Source organism: Eucyclogobius newberryi, unplaced genomic scaffold, assembly GCF_026437365.1.
Source record: "Eucyclogobius newberryi isolate DKJ021-1_F unplaced genomic scaffold, fEucNew1.0.hap1 SCAF_16, whole genome shotgun sequence".
Classification (NCBI taxonomy): Eukaryota; Metazoa; Chordata; class Actinopteri; order Gobiiformes; family Gobiidae; genus Eucyclogobius; species Eucyclogobius newberryi.
In genome coordinates, this window is record NW_027315790.1 from 30125100 (window position 1) to 30143061 (window position 17962).

General features: G+C 44.5%; 1 protein-coding gene across 1 annotated transcript; it reads left to right on the forward strand.

The window, feature by feature from the left end:
- The first annotated feature begins 4807 nt into the window (after positions 1 to 4807).
- On the forward strand, positions 4808 to 13633 carry LOC140362177 (germ cell-specific gene 1-like protein). The gene is made up of 6 exons (XM_072448241.1): positions 4808 to 5175; positions 11486 to 11680; positions 11771 to 11830; positions 12535 to 12693; positions 12777 to 12888; positions 12949 to 13633. The coding sequence occupies exons 1-6, from the start codon at positions 4968 to 4970 to the stop codon at positions 13493 to 13495; spliced, it is 1281 nt and encodes a 426-aa protein (XP_072304342.1). The 5' UTR covers positions 4808 to 4967; the 3' UTR covers positions 13496 to 13633.
- Positions 13634 to 17962: the final 4329 nt, after the last annotated feature.

Consider the following 17962-nt stretch of genomic DNA (forward strand, 5'->3'; position numbering starts at 1 on the left):
TTTCTCAGTATGATGTCACATTTTTAGGCGCTGTAGTCATGTGACCTTTTGTATACATTGAGTGGTGATCAGCGCTTAAGACGGGTGAAAGTTTAGAGAGCGCTCATCAAGCTTTCCCTCCATACCATGAGCACAGATAATCCGACCGGAGCAGGGGTCAGCGGCAAGCCCTGAGATGAGCCCCGGGGCCGAGATGAGCGGAGGCGTGAGGGGCGGTGGCATCCTCACACACACACATATCCTAACACACACACACACACACTCATGGGCCGTGAGGATTAGAGCCAGAGGAGGGTTTTCTCCGCTCCAAACTCCAAACACCCCAGAGCGACGGAGGCGACGACAACAGGAGGAGGAGGAGACGCCATGGGGACGCAGCCCGGACGTGAGTGACAGTCCTGGGGTCCCGGGACAACGAGGGGTGAGTCCACCTTTTGTGTCTGAAACTGTCCGATCGAAACCGCAACTCGTCAAAGTCAGACGAGAGCAGTCCGAGCCACAGTCAATACTTCTGATTATACGTGTATATACGAAACAATGTAGTAACACGCGGGTGATATTTACAATGACGCTGCTAATAATGATCATTTTATTAGTCAAATTGTTATCTCTATTGTACATTGAGACTTTTTTTAAAATACTTTATCGATCAAATAAAGGTTGAACTTTAACAACAAAGTATATTATTAATAACAATCTGATATAGTTCTTTTTTGACATTTTAATTTACTGACACCACTGTTTTTGTTATAAAAAAAGTCTTTTCAAATGTGCTTTAGAGTTTGTATAATCCAGCTAACGACTATGATCGAGAATTGCAGCTTGAAATGTCAATAATGTATTTCTCATTATTTTGGTGGGGTTTATTCTGATGACTATTCAGACAATTATTCATGTGCATAAACCTGTAAATGTCTTCCATATCCTATGTTTACTTTTATACTCTAGTTTTCTATACATCCATCAGATACAACAGCAATTTTCCAATTCGTCTTCCACTTCTAGAGTTCATTGAGCATGTTTATCCCGTACCACTAATTACTACTAATACCACCAGCACAATCTCCACAAGTTTATACACATAATCTACACAAATGTATGTTATGTACGTTAGCGCATTGAGGATTACAGTTTTACACGGACAGAATGGATTTGACCAAGTTAAACCTGACTCTGACATACTCACAGATTAACACGGCAGAGCACCGACTATAGCAGTCATTTTTGTAATATTCCTAAAAAGCAAGACAAATATTTCAGTTGGAATATTTCTGTGATTAACGCTAACAAGCTTTATTTCTAACGCAGGGGATCCAGGAAGTCTTTTATTGTCTTGTATTTTATTCTATTTTATTCTATTTCATTTATTTATTTTATTTGCATTATTATTATTATTGTATTTTTTATATTTGTATTTATTTATTTGTTTTAATTATTTATTTTATTTTAATTTATTTGTTATTTTAATTTATTTGTTATTTCATTTTTTTATGTTTTATTATTATTATTATTATTATTATTATATATTATTTTTTGAAAAAATATTTATTTAATTTTTTTTTTCTTTCATTTTTTAAATATGTTTTTATTATTATTATTTATTAAAGGCGGTATGGACGATTTTTCGGCGATTTGAGAACGCTGGCGGAAGTGCCCATGCGCACTCCCGTGCGGACTGATACAACACACACGTGCGTTTGTTTATTAGCACAACGGAGCGCCTCACATCTCTCGTCTCCCGTAGATTTCTGTCCACTTCTGCGTCAGCTCGAACTGTCTTTCTCCGTCTTCATTTTGCCCCGTACACTGAGGGAACTATATTATGATAGATCCATGCGCTTAGGCACGCGGAAACGTGGGGACGAGCCTGACGCGGCTGCAGGTGAGCGGTAGGTGCGTTTTATGATTGATACGGGGCAGGACAAATGATTTATCCACGCCACGAGGAAATATGATAAAAAATTTGCTGAAAAAAATCGTCCATACCGCCTTTAATTTTGTATTCAAAAATATATATATTTTATTTTATTTCATTTGATATATTTCTTTCATTTAGATGAGGCAGTTGCTTGGTTTTGCTCCATCTTGTGATTTGATTTGTTTTTCTTGTTATATTCAGCTAATGCCACTCGTTTACTCGTTTTTAAGTCGCTTTCTCTCCTGATCCAGATGTTTCACTTTTTCTTTTAGGTGCCTCTAAAGACACATAATCTCCTCCACCTAAACCTCCAGATTAAGACGGATTATAAAAGCACGGGCAATCAGTGCATCCTCCAAAACATCTCGCTGCTGCCGCGGGCGAGAAGAACGTTCCAGAGCATCTCAGGCGTGTCAGGACCGCTCCTCGAGAAGAACGTTCCAGAGCATCTCAGAAGAACGTTCCAGAGCATCTCAGGCTTGTCTGGACCGCTGCTCGAGAAGAACGTTCCAGAGCATCTCAGAAGAACGTTCCAGAGCATCTCAGGCGTGTCTGGACCGCTGCTCGAGAAGAACGTTCCAGAGCATCTCAGAAGAACGTTCCAGAGCATCTCAGGCTTGTCTGGACCGCTGCTCGAGAAGAACGTTCCAGAGCATCTCAGAAGAACGTTCCAGAGCATCTCAGGCGTGTCTGGACCGCTGCTCGATAAGAACGTTCCAGAGCATCTCAGAAGAACGTTCCAGAGCATCTCAGGCGTGTCTGGACCGCTGCTCGAGAAGAACGTTCCAGAGCATCTCAGAAGAACGTTCCAGAGCATCTCAGAAGAACGTTCCAGAGCATCTCAGAAGAACGTTCTAGAGCATCTGGACCGCTCCTCGAGAAGAACGTTCCAGTGCATCTCAGGCGTGTCAGGACCGCTCCTCAAGAAGAACGATCCAGAGCATCTCAGAAGAACGTTCCAGAGCATCTCAGAAGAACGTTCTAGAGCATCTGGACCGCTCCTCGAGAAGAACGTTCTAGAGCATCTCAGGCGCGTCAGGACCGCTCCTCAAGAAGAACGATCCAGAGCATCTCAGAAGAACGTTCCAGAGCATCTCAGAAGAACGTTCTAGAGCATCTCAGGCGTGTCTGGACCACTCCTCGAGAAGAACGTTCCAGAGCATCTCAGAAGAACGTTCCAGAGCATCTCAGGCGTGTCTGGACCGCTGCTCGAGAAGAACAAGACGTGTTCTGGACTTTGAGCACCTGGAGACGTGTTTGAATGTTGGATCTGATGCTCCAATGAGGGAGTCTCCAGGACAATAAGTCTCTGCATTGATCTCTCACTACAATGTAATATCCTTGGCTCCACCCCCTTGGCTCCACCCACTTGGCTCCACCCACTTGGCTCCAGCGTGAAGACGTCATGACTTTCCTGTAGATTCCATGGAGAGGAGCATCAGCCCCGCCCTCTCCGACCTCGACTCATCACTGACGTGCAGAGGACTCCCCCAGCGGAGACACGGAGCTTCCTGATTGGTGGAGATTAGGTCATGTGACTGTATCAACTTGAATTTAGCTCAATGATTCTAAAGCTTTTGGCGCCATGTGTTTCTGTACAAGACTAACCAACCAGGACTAAACCAGGACTAACCCAGGACTAAACCAGGACTAAACCAGGACTAAACCAGGGCTAAACCAGGACTAACCCAGGGCTAAACCAGGGCTAAACCAGGACTAACCCAGGGCTAAACCAGGACTAACCCAGGACTAAACCAGGTCTAACCCAGGACTAAACCAGGACTAAACCAGGACTAAACCAGGACTAACCCAGGACTAAACCAGGACTAAACCAGGACTAAACCAGGACTAAACCAGGGCTAAACCAGGACTAAACCAGGACTAACCCAGGACTAAACCAGGACTAAACCAGGACTAAACCAGGGCTAAACCAGGACTAACCCAGGGCTAAACCAGGACTAACCCAGGACTAAACCAGGACTAACCCAGGACTAAACCAGGACTAAACCAGGACTAAACCAGGACTAACCCAGGACTAAACCAGGACTAAACCAGGACTAAACCAGGACTAAACCAGGGCTAAACCAGGACTAAACCAGGACTAACCCAGGACTAAACCAGGACTAAACCAGGACTAAACCAGGGCTAAACCAGGGCTAAACCAGGACTAATCCAGGACTAAACCAGGACTAAAGCAGGTCTAAAGCAGGTCTAAACCAGGACTAAACCAGGACTAAACCAGGACTAAACCAGGACTAAACCAGGGCTAAACCAGGGCTAAACCAGGACTAATCCAGGACTAAACCAGGACTAAAACAGGACTAAACCAGGACTAAAGCAGGACTAATCCAGGACTAAACCAAGACTAAAGCAGGACTAAAGCAGGTCTAAACCAGGACTAAACCAGGTCTAAACCAGGTCTAAACCAGGACTAAACCAGGACTAACCCAGGACTAAACCAGGACTAAACCAGGGCTAAAGCAGGACTAACCCAGGACTAAACCAGGACTAACCCAGGACTAAAGCAGGTCTAAACCAGGTCTAAACCAAGACTAAAGCAGGACTAAACTAGGACTAAACCAGGGCTAAACCAGGACTTACTCAGGTCTAAACCTGGACTAAACCAGGACAAAAGCAGGACTAAACCAGGACTTACTCAGGTATAAACCAAGGACTAAACCAGGACTAAACCAGGTCCAAACCAGGTCTAAACCAGGTCTAAAGCAGGACTAACTAAACTAGGACTAAACCAGGACTAAAGCAGGACTAAACTAGGACTAAACCAGGGCTAAACCAGGACTTACTCAGGTCTAAACCAGGACTAAACCAGGACCAAACCAGGACTAAACCAGGACTTCTGTTCTGAACTGTCTGAACTGTTCCAGGATTGACCCCTTCTAGATCAGGACCAAACCACTTGGACTAAACTAGGACTATACCAAGTCCAAAGCAGGACTTGACTGGACTAAACCACTCCACGGTGCCACCACAAGAACCTCAAGAACCACCAGAGCCCAAAGCAGACTCTGAGAGCCTGTTCCTTCTGCTCATGAGAGGAGCCATGTTGGAGAACATGTCCCGGGGAAACCGCTCCTTGCTCTCCCTGTCCTTGACGTCCATGGCCCTCACGCTGTCTGTGTCGGCCTTTTGCACGTCCTACTGGTGCGTCGGGACTCATAAAGTGGTCAAACCCGTGTGTTTGTCTCCGGTCAAGATGAAGAATTGTGGTCAGAACAACAGCCATCCCTACACCACAGGTGAGAAGAGCCCACTCTGGAGCAGGGCCCAGCCCTTCACCCATTATGAGGATTAAGTGTAGTAGAGCCAAGTTGGTTTGGGTACTTACTGTACTTACTGTGTATTATATTATTATTAGGCCCGAGCGCCACAAGCTGGCGAGAGGCCTACTAATCTCGTAAGGCCGTGCGAAGCACGGCTGCAAAAGTGCGCACGTAGTGCGCACTTTTGTAGTGCACGTAGTGCACACGTAGGGCCAAAAACACAAAGTGGGCGGAGCCCACTCAAAATTAACGAAAGTACCCGTCAGTGACCAGGGACCCAGACCATGAGGTAGGCGAAAATGTATAGTTCATGATATTTGAAAAATGGGAAACATTGTTTTCGCATTGGAATATTATTAGGCCCGAGCCCCAGCAGGGCGGAGGGCCTAATAAGCAGCCGAAGGCAGCGTCGCAACTGTCTGACCAAACATGCGGGCGCATGTTTGGTACCCCGTCGCCCCTGGCAAGTACAGTGAACAAGCCCATGCCGAAGGCATGGATCATGCATACTTACTCCTGCTATGACAGAAATAGTCAACAATGAGTGAATGGGCGTAGCCCATTCACTCATTGTCGACAACAGCAGCGCGAAGCGCTGCATTCCTCCAAAAACCCTCCTGGCACCGTCCTGTACGCGAGAGTCCATGCCGCAGGCATGGGCCATGCTTGTATCTGCTCAAATCAATGGAAGTCTATGGGGAGTGGGCGGGGCATCCCGACGGAATAGGGAGTGACGAGCGCGTAAGCGCTCGTAATGATGATTCCACCCCATGGCGGCATGGGGAAGGCTTAGAGCTTTCAAACGATGTATCATTTGTTGTTATAGTGGAAACGGCTATATTGTTTTTGCTAAAAATATTATTATTTTTATTTTTCTTGTTCTTCTTCAGCGCTTTGAACTCTAATTTGACCCCCTGAACATGCTCAAAAACTCACCAAATTTTGCCCAAAATTCAGAATCGGCGAAAAATTTTATTTTTTCTGAGCCATTTTTTTTTTCTCAAAAAATGGCGCGACAGCGCCACCGACAAAAGTCAAAATACATTGTGCCTATGGGAGACGCCCCGAGGTCAACTTTGGCGTAAAGCTACGCAATTCGGGACACGCATTCCTCTCGTGAGGACAAAAAAAAAATATTATTGTGACCACGCCCCCAGACTTACCCTATGGCCGCCATCTTCCTTTGAAAATGAAAACACGCTGTGTTAGCCATTTTGTTCACGTCAAACTTTGACGAACTCCTCCTAGGGCGTTTAAAGTTATCCAATTTTTTGAGATACCTTTTACGGTCTGTGTGCGGCGCAGCCACAAAGTTGGACAACTTATTTTGGAATATTGCAGATCTAAAAATTGCTCCCATTTGATCAAAACAAGTCCGATTAGGACCAAATTTGAATCAGTTGTTAAACTTTCTAGTTTGGACCAGTTTAGGCTGACAAAATTGAAATGGCAGTGATAGCGCCCCCTACAGAGTGACCTTTAAATTAACATTGAAGGTCAAAAATTAGTTTTACCAAAATTGTCTAAACTTTACCCAAAATTCTATTTTGCCGTCCCGATCACAAAAGCCAATCACAAAAATGCCTAAATTTTTACGGCGTAGTCGTAGCGATGACAGAAACCTCCCATGTTATCCCGATGGGAAAACCACAAAATCTCTCAAATTACCACATTTTTATGTTTTACACTTTAACGAACTCCTCCTAGTGCATTTTGCCCACCAACCTCAAAATCGGTGTACGTCCTCTAGACAAGTGGGGCATCTAAAGTTATACAAATTTTAAGGATAACTTTTATCGTCTCTGTGCGACGGAGCTGCAAACGTTTCCCAGAATTCTGACTATTTGGCCTTCAGAGTGGCCTATAAACAATAGAGTTTTTCCAAATGACATGATATTTTGAACAAAATTCTAATTTGCCATCCTGATCATAAAAGTATGAGAGCCAAAGTCATATTTTGTACAGCGTAACCGTAGCGATGACAGAAACATCCCATGTTATCCTTATGGGAAAATCGCAAAATCGCTCAAATCACCACATTTTTACGCTTCACACTTTAACAAACTCCTCCTACGGCGATTGGCCGATCAAACTCATATTTGGGGAAAATCATCTACACAAACGGGGCATCAAAACGTATCCATATTTTGATTTTAAGTGGTACGGTCTCTGTGCCGTGGAGCTGCAAATATACTGTCACAAATGGGAAAAACACCAAATCCTTGAAATGTTCACATTTACGCTTCACACTTTAACAAACTCCTCCTAGTGCGTTTGGCCCACCGACCTCAAAATCGGTGTACCTCCTCTAGACAAGTGGGGCATCTAAAGTTATTCAAATTTTATGGATAACATTTACGGTCTCTGTGCAGCTGAGCCGCAAACTTTTCGCAGAATTTGGACTATTTGGCCTTCAGAGTGGCCTATAAACAAGAGTTTTTCCAAATGACATGACATTTTGCACACAATTCCCATTTGCCATCCCCAAATTAAAAGTATGGGAGCCAAAGTCATATTTGGTAAAGCGTAGCCGTAGCGATGACAGAAACATCCCATGTTATCCTTATGGGAAAATCGCAAAATCGCTCAAATCACCACATTTTTACGCTTCACACTTTAACAAACTCCTCCTAGGGCGATTGTCCGATCAAACTCATATTTGGGGAAAATCATCTCCACAAGCGGGGCATCAAAAGATATTCATATTTATATTCTAAGTGGTACAGTCTTTGTGTGGCGGATCCGCAAATAGTTGTCACAAATGGGAAAACAGCGAAATCTCTAAAATGTTCACATTTATGCTTCACACTTTAACAAACTCCTCCGTGGGCAATAGCCCGATCAAGCTTTACTTTGGGAAATATCATCTACACAAGCGGGGCATCAAAAGTTATCCATATTTATATTCTAAGTGCTACGGTCTCTGTGCGGCGGAGCAGCAAATTTGACTGACACTTGTGTTCATTTGCACTGGATTGGCCATGTCCAATGTGTCGCCGTCTGTCAAGTTCTTTTTTAACTCAACACACAATAAGGGCGCCATCTTTATCAAGTCGAAAGCGCAGAGTCGGAAGGCCGGCGGCCCGCGAGGGCCGTTGGATGCCGCTTGCGGCTTTAATTCTTTCTTTCTTTCTTTCTTTCTTCTTCTCGGGACCAACCCCCCTATTTTTCACCCAGTGAACATTGACGAAAAGTCACAAAAATTAGCACACCTCTAAAAATCGTGCCTCTCTACATTCTGGCTATTTCCTTTTTCTAAAATAAAAAAAAATTGGCGCGTCAGCGCCCCCAAATGTACCAAAAATGCATTGAGAGATGGGAAATGACCCAAAAAAAATCTGATCGTAGAATCATGAAATTTGGCACAGAGGTAGATGGTGACAAGAGAAGTAAAAAATATTATCACGGCAACGCCGTCCGCCCAACCAAATGTCGGCCATATTGCTTCAAAAATGGCTAAACATGACTTCGGAGTTTTTCCAAACGTCGTACTTTTACGAACTCCTCCCAGGGCGGTGGCCCTAAAAAGCTGAAATTTGGTGAAAATGCTACTGAGGAGTGGGACATCAAAAGTTATCCAAATTACATTGATATCTCTCACGGTCTCTGTGCGGCGAAGCCGCAAACTGTAGCAAGAATTTCAGAAATCTCCCAAATTTAACATTTCTGCCGTTTGCGCAGATAAAGTCCGAATTGCTTCAAATTAGAATCAGTTGTTAAACTCTTTGCCCTAAACCTACTTGAAGTGAAATAAATTAATTTGGAGCCACAGCGCCCCCTACAGATTTTATATGGAGGTTAAATATTTAGTTTTGCGAAATTATATGAAATTTGACACACAACTCAATTTTAGCATCCCCATCAAAAAAGTCAATGAGACCCATGTCATAATTGTTATGGCTTTGCCGTAACGATGACCGAAACCTTCCATGTTATTCCAATGGGGAAATCGCCAGAACATGTTTACACTTTATACTTTCACAAACTCCTCTTAGGGCGTTAGACATATTAACCTGAAATTTGGTGAGACTCATCTTCAGGGGTGGACCATCAAAAGTTATCCACATTTTTATTCTAAGAGTCACGGTGTCTGTGCGGCAAAGTCGCACATTTTGCCAAGAATTCAAAATAAAATTGCTTTTTGATGGTAAAACAAAGGGGAGAAGATGTGACAGCGTCACAGATTCAGCAGTAGGCGTAATAAAAGGACAATTGGGGCGCGTTAGCGCCCCCTCCTCTTGCGGCGTGGCGGCGGCGTGGCGAGGGCCGATCATTGCCGCTTGCGGCTATATTTATTATTATTATTATTATTATAAAAGCTGCTTGTAGCTCAAACCTCTACAAACATCTCATGTTTTCTTATTGTCATGAAGTCGTTCATATCGGGCAGTTTTGACCTTCACATGTGTCAGCAGCAAACGACAAACCTTCAAGTATTGTCAGGAAGCTGGAGGTTTAGAGGCTGAAACATAAGGTAAAAACAAGGACTAGTTGCATTCAGTATAAATGTCTGACATGTGCAGAGGGACAGTTCTTCATAACGCTGACAAAACAAGGCTCCACTTTCGAGCTCCTTCAGTCTGGAGTCAAACACAGATCTAGACCCATCATTTCAACACATTTTATAAGAGTTATCGAGGCAATAAACAGACTCCACCAGGCGCCTTGTCCTGGAAAAGGAGGTTTAATCAATCAAACTGTCACTTATTTATCGTGAATATAAGAATCATAATTTTACAGTTAAATTACATTGGTAATTGACAACAACATAACAACATATCGCAGTGACATTCTTAAGAGTTTGTGGCCATCTTTGTGACATCGTGGTTACTCTTCCTCAGATGCTCGATCCTACAGCGACTCGAGTGATCATGATCATGGATAAAACAGTAGGGCCCAGTTTTAAGTGTTGTTTTAAACCTTTGGGACAGAGTTGTAGTACACCTCTGCCTCCTGTAGGTGTGCTGTAGCTCTGTCTGGCGTCCACTCATTCGCCGCGTGCAGCCGGTTCCTCTGATGTGACAGCAGGACATTCATAATCCCAGATTCTGCTGCTAATCTCTGAGTGTGTATCTGCAGCTGCTGGCGCTGTCTTATTGGCGCTGTGTTAAACCTATTTGTTTTCATGGTGCAGAGGACAACAGATTACCTCCAGAACAACGTCTGAGGCTGGATCCTGCGCTCTAGAACACTAGTTATCACCATTTGGGTCAATGTGAGAACATGAGATCCTGCTCTTTAATACATGATGTCATTCATGATTAGACTCGAACAATTTAATGTTGACTTTAAGCTCTTTCCTTTTAAACTAGAATACTCATCTTATACTGTAGTAGTATAGTATAAGATGATGTCTTAACAGACCATCTTAAAATATGAACTATTTGTTGTAGATCAGCACAAAACATAACACAAGGCAATTCAAAGTACTTCACACGACAGGAAAAAATGCATTAAAATCACAAAACCTTCATTTCTGTTCATCCAATTTAACAGTTTTGCTGATACGAATCATACATTTTGTCCGTGCTTAGTGTTGGATGGAAAACCAAATCTCTTGGACCACACTGGCTCACACTGGCCCACACTGGCTCACACTGGCCCACACTGGCCCACACTGGCTCACACTGGCCCACACTGGCCCACACTGGCCCACACTGGCCCACACTGGCTCACACTGGCCCACACTGGCCCACACTGGCCCACACTGGCAGACACTCTTTCTCATATTTATTTGACATTACCAGCGTGACAGGCGTCTCCGGGACGGGCACATCGCTTTTAAATTGATTCTTCCCCATGTTTGACCATCTCTAGACATCAGTGCGCTGTCTGCCTCTGCACACGTCTGTGCTGAGCGTATCTTTTACTACGACTCTCGTACACTTTATGTGTGGAGCTTTTGTATATTCAACGTCTCGTCTGCCCCGCCCTAGATTTAGCTTTTGCTAAACTAATTGTCCCAGACAAAACTCGACCAAAGCTTTTATTGTTCATTATCATTAATAAGCAGACATTTGACATTTAGTATCTCACACATCTGACCCTATGACATGATATCAAAGATAGATCAGCCGTGTGAAGATGCAAACCCTAAGCCATAACCTAAAGACTTTAATGTACACTTTATTGTCCCGGTAGAGACATTTCTCCTCTGCATTTGATCCATTCTTCTGCCGCTGGGTCCAACTGTGAGGAGCAGTAGGACCCATCTTCAGATGAGAGTTATTATATACTAAACAATGTATACTCTCTAATAGTAATTCAAACGTTTCTCCTTTTCCAGAGGCCCCGACCCCAGATCCGAAGATGAGGGCCTCCAACATGACGCTGTCCCCGCTGCAGAAAGAGGAGCTGGCTCGACTGAGGAAGAAGCAACTGGCCAACGCAGTGCAGTACATCTGGGAGACGGGAGAGGACAAGTACATGCTCCGATACTTCCACACAGGCTTCTGGCTCTCCTGCGAGAAACACCAGGAAGGTCAGCACTGGACATGTCCACGTCCATTTGAGCCTTTTAAACGTCCTCGTGTATAAGACAATTTAATGTGAAATGTGTGTTTTTCTTCAGGAACTGACACAGAAGAGAAGTGCCGGAGCTTTATAGAGCTGACCCCTGGAGAGACTCAAGGTCATTTCCCTCTGTGTTGTGTCCAGACGTCCTGTCTCGTCTCACCTCTGTGTTGTGTCCAGACGTCCTGTCTCGTCTCACCTCTGTGTTGTGTCCAGACGTCCTGTCTCGTCTCACCTCTGTGTTGTGTCCAGGCGTCCTGTGTCTCGTCTCACCTCTGTGTTGTGTCCAGACGTCCTGTGTCTCGTCTCACCTCTGTGTTGTGTCCAGGCGTCCTGTGTCTCGTCTCACCTCTGTGTTGTGTCCAGACGTCCTGTGTCTCGTCTCACCTCTGTGTTGTCTCCAGCCGTCCAGTGTCTCGTCTCACCTATGTGTTGTGTCCCGGCGTCCTATGTCTCATCTCACGTCTGTGTTGTGTCCATGCGTCCAGTGTCTCATCTCACCTCTGTGTTGTCTCCAGACGTCCTGTGTCTCGTCTCACCTCTGTGTTGTGTCCAGGCGTCCTGTGTCTCATCTCACGTCTGTGTTGTGTCCAGGCGTCCAGTGTCTCATCTCACCTCTGTGTTGTCTCCAGGCGTCCTGTGTCTCGTCTCACCTCTGTGTTGTGTCCAGGCGTCCTGTGTCTCGTCTCACCTCTGTGTTGTGTCCAGACGTCCTGTGTCTCATCTCACCTCTGTGTTGTCTCCAGGCGTCCTGTGTCTCGTCTCACCTCTGTGTTGTGTCCAGCCGTCCTGTGTCTCATCTCACCTCTGTGTTGTCTCCAGGCGTCCTCTGGTTGTCGGTCTACAGTGAGTTCACGTACATCGGGCTGCTGGCCATGGGATTCTTACTCATGTGCATCGAGTGCATTTGTCTATGCGCCAAAAGAGAGATGAACGCTCTGAAGATCAACGCCTACGCCGCCATGTGCACCGTCCTCTCAGGTACAGCGTCCTGCAGGGGACACACTCCTTATGTTGACGACTGTATTGTTTGGCTCTGTGTTTTTGACGCCTTCTGTCTTCAGGGCTGATGGGGATGGTAGCGCACATGATGTACACCACAGTGTTTCAGATGACCGTCAGCATTGGGCCCAAAGACTGGAGACCTCAGTCCTGGGACTATGGCTGGTCTTTTGCGTAAGTTATTGCTGTAGGAGAATGCGTGATGAGAACGTCATCTTGTTGTGTGTTTTGCAGCATGGCGTGGCTGTCCTTTAGCTGCTGCATGGCTGCGGCTGTGGCCACGTTGAACTCCTACACAAAGACCCTCATAGAGATGAAGCACCGGGCCAGAGTGCGTTTGGAGGAGGCTCGCTCTGCCGTCTGTGCCCCGTCCTACGATGAGGTGATCCGCGGAGGTGGAGGGCTGTTCTCCATCAGTCAGCTCATCCAGCTGGCACAGCAGGGCATGCTGGTGGACCCCCTGTGGCCCAGAGGAGAGGGACCGGCCGTGGGGCCCCTGGCCTGTGGAGCCGGGGGGGCTTTGCTTCTGTGTGGAGGGGGCGTCGGGGTGGGCTTGGGCGGAGTGGGCATGGGCGGGACAGGACCGGCGGGACCCATGGGAGCATCGGGCAGTATGGGCTCTGAGACAGTGGGGGGTCTAGGGGCCATGGCGCGGGTGGTGGACCCTCACAGTGTGGTGATGCTGGAGGGGTGCGGCTCTGAGGGGTGTGAAGACTGTGAGCGAGAGATGGACGAAATGGACTACACTCTGCAGGTGGAGCAGGAGGGCTCCATCTGCTGAGGACAGTGGGGACAGCAGGGGCCAGGACAAATGGATGGACCATGTGTGATGTCACTGACACACTTCTCACGGCCCTGGACACAATTTTTGGTCTTGCACAAATGTCCCCTCAATAAATCCTGCAGCTGTTGAAAATGACCGTTTTTTATTTCTTCATCGGTGAAGCTGCTGCTGGAGCTGAAGGTGTGTTTGGTCCTGCTGCGAGGGAAATATTCTGCCTTTGTGTCCACGGGTACATGAAAGTATTGAAAGTATTGAAAGTAAAGTATAATGGTCACTGCTTTGGTGTTCCATGTGCTGTACATGAAGTACTGGTCACTGCTTTGGTGTTCCATGTGCTGTACATGAAGTACTGGTCACTGCTTTGGTGTTCCATGTACTGTACATGAAGTACTGGTCACTGCTTTGGTGTTCCATGTACTGTACATGAAGTACTGGTCACTGCTTTGGTGTTCCATGTGCTGTACATGAAGTACTGGTCACTGCTTTGGTGTTCCATGTACTGTACATGAAGTACTGGTCACTGCTTTGGTGTTCCATGTACTGTACATGAAGTACTGGTCACTGCTTTGGTGTTCCATGTACTGTACATGAAGTACTGGTCACTGCTTTGGTGTTCCATGTACTGTACATGAAGTACTGGAGTCTGCTTTGGTATTTGATGTGCTGTACATGAAGTACTGGTCACTGCTTTGGTGTTCCATGTGTTGTACACGAAGTACTGCATAGAGCACATAAGTGGAACATAAATGCGGGATTGGAAATTGATTCATGATTTATGACGATAATTTTCTGAACGAACAATTGCAAATGTCATAAGTATCTGTGGATAAAAGTTGTAATAGTGAGAATAAAAGAATGTAAAGCGAGCTGTAATCTTGTGACAGATGCTGCTCCAGTGAAGATTACAGTTCTAATCTGGAGTTGGGGGAATCAGGAGACAGTGTGATTGTACTGCTGCAGATCAGCGGGTCACTGCCGCTTCACGGCCACTAATTAAAAATGTCAATTAAATACAGAATTATGCAAACATATTATGCATTGCTTGAGGTTTGATTTTTCTATTGCAAAATCATTGCTGATGATTTTTGGATGGATTTTTACCAGTGACAATAATAAAGACGTTTGAAAAGGATTAAAGTGTTTAAAGGTGAAACGTCTCTCGTGGAGGGCCTGCCACTTTCTTGTCTCCATGGAGATGTAGCCGCTTTGCCTGAGGTCCACAGTATGGCATTAAACGTACTATTGCCAAGTTACAAGTCAGATCTATGTAGAGGCAATCCCACTCACAGAGAACGAATGACGTATTTTTCACAGTAAGTGTAACTGAATGAAGAAGCCATAATGTGGAACTTTCTAGCTACTGTATATAATCTCCATGGAGACAAGCAGGCGGCGCACCCTCCTGTGGGAAATATACATAGATAATCTTTAATTTAAATGTTTTGTTTTATCAGGTTTTTTTGTACGTTGGCAACAATTATCAAGAAAAAAAAAATGTATTCACAAATATTATAAAAATCTCCAAATCCAAAGTATTTGCCCAGCTGTTTAAAAGTCCACATACTGTAGCTCCTGGTGTGTTTGAGAACTAGAAATAAGACAATCCAGATTATAAGACATTAATCTTTCAGTGACACTATTGTTTTAGCCCGAAACGTCTTTGTCTTCCTGGAAAAGATTTATAAAGACAATGGTCAAACATCTGGACATTCATTCGACACCAGGCTCAGGGCTAATTCTGCTCTGGGTTTGCACTTGACCTAGAGCTGGGTTAAAATAATCGATTTTCCGATTTTTTTATTTTTTTAGATTAAAATTCTTTTCTACATTTCCCTCAGTGAACTTCAATCTACCTTCAAGAAAGATAATTCAGGACTCCTGGATGATCTTTCTTGAAGGTAGATTGACCCTTAACCTTTTCATCAGTCTTCCATCAGTAACTACCAATACTTGTAAGATTTGCTGTTTAATATTGATATAATACTAGTTTTAATATGTTGCTTCTCTACACAGTCATAAAGTGAAGGAAACGGTTCAAATACATTTTTCATTTTTAATAACATTAACCCCCGGATCGAATCGAAATCGGAGCGAATCGGATGGAATCTGAGAAATCGGAAAAAAACGATTTTGAAATGTAAAAATCGGAATCGAATCGATTCTTGAAATTTGAATCGAAACCCAGCTCTAACTTGACCCAATAAAAAAGAAAATAAAAAGCCAAATCATCCTCAGTGTGGTGCAGGTCTGAGCGGTTTACAAGCGACATGTCCCGTTGTCACCGACCTTGACCCTTGATTCTGAAATATGCCCGATAATCTGACAGTGGCTGCGGTCGGAGCTTTGTCAAACCGAGTGATTATAAAGTCCGTATTTAAGCTCCGCCGCAGCGTGGTAGTGATGAGGAGGAGACGGCCGCGCCCGCTCACCACCGCAGATGTTTCAGTGGATTACGCAGATGTTTCAGGTCCGTTCTTTACTGGGCCGACTCCTTTGAGACGAGTGGAACGTTTAACAAACCGCTGACGTCACTGGCAGAGGTTATGGCTTTGCAGTATCGTCATGGAGACAAGAAAGCAGGTGATGCCACAAGAGAAAGTGACAGGTCAGATCTGAGGAGAGGCCGCCCAACTCACTCCACGTTTTTGTTTTATTCTGCAGTGAAAAGACACGTTGGATTGAATAAACATAGATGTGTTTTAATATCACACTGTGGAAAATTTCAGGCAAAGCAATAACATCTCCATGGAGACAGGCAGGTGCATGGACACCCCACTGGAGAAGTCCCACAATGCACCTTTATATTAAAGCATATTTGATTAAAAACGTGATATTCTTAGCTACAACCTCCCCTCGGTCTACAACAGCCTCATTAGACATTGGCAGAAATCAAACCAGTCCATTTCTAATGAGGCGCGGCTCTGAGGGAGAGGTGGACCGACCTCAAAGGGCCTTAATGACCCAAGTGTGAGAGTGAAACTGACAGACTTGTAAAAGTTTCAGTTAATAGCTCCTCCCTTTGGGCGGGGCCAATTGGAGCTCAGGAAAGATGAAATGCAGCTGCTCAAACAATTTCCATTTAATTAAAAATGATGACTTCTGACACCTTTTGTATTCTGGACCTCTCCTGGACGATTGAAGTATTACATATATATGTATATCTATAAAAGTAAAACAAAATAAATAAATACGTGAAATCATAGAACCTTTATTGAAGATTGGCAAACAGTACACTATATTAATTCCATAGATGCAAACGCTCGTACACATGAACTTCTCCTAGACAACCTGACCAAGATGGCCGACAAACACAGGCTTTGCTCTATCTCAGGGTTTCCATAGAAACAAAGTACTGAATACAGAAAACCGTTTAAACCCAAATCAGTTTAGAGTCTTTACTATGTGTAACTGCAATAAACATAAAACAATTATGTCGGTGTAATCCCTCATTCGTCCAGGCGTGTTCCATAGTAGAAAAAGCTTCAGTTGTAGTCATCTGGACTCAGTTTGAAAAAATAGACGTTTCGACTCTCATCCAAGAGTCATTGTCAATAAAAGAATTTAGATCGAGAACTCCGATATTAATACTGTTCTGTGGTAAGTCCAGCCCATTGGGAGGAGCCTTCCTGAAGTAGAAAGAGTTGTTTGTTTCAACAGAAACTCCCCCCTTGTATCTACCGAGCTAGCCTATTCAGAATCTTAATGGGCTATTAGAATCCTCTTTGTCTTTGTGAGACCCTGGCTCAACCACCCTGAGTACCTGATTAGCATCTAAATGTCCTGGTCCTGGTCCTCTACCTTTCCAGGGGTTCAGTATTCCATTATAGATACCAGGAAGATTAAACCTTAGCCCTCCATTCCTGTTTAAAGAAGGTCTTTCTTTTTTAACAAAAATAGCTTCCTTGACTCCTCTTTCAAACCATCTTTTCTCCCTGCTTAAAACCTTCACCTCATCGTCTTCAAACGAATGATTAGAGGCTTCAAGATGGAGATGCACGGCACTCTGAGGTCCTGAACTTGTATTTCTTCTGTGCTGATAAAGCCTCTTGTGTAGAGGCTGTTTTGTCTCACCTATGTAACGTTCTTCACAGCTTTCTTCACTGCATTGGATCGAATAAAATACATTGCTCTGTTTTTGAGTCGGCAACTTGTCCTTAGGATGAACCAGTTTTTGTCTTAAAGTGTTTCCTGGTTTAAAATAAACAGGGACTTCGTGTTGTCTAAACATTCTCTGCAGTTTACTGCCTCTACACAAGAGGCTTTATCAGCACAGAAGAAATACAAGTTCAGGACCTCAGAGTGCCGTGCATCTCCATCTTGAAGCCTCTAATCACTCGTTTGAAGACGGTGAGGTGAAGGTTTTAAGCAGGGAGAAAAGATGGTTTGAAAGAGGAGTCAAGGAAGCTATTTTTGTTAAAAAAGAAAGACCTTCTTTAAACAGAAATGAAGGGCTCAGATTCTATC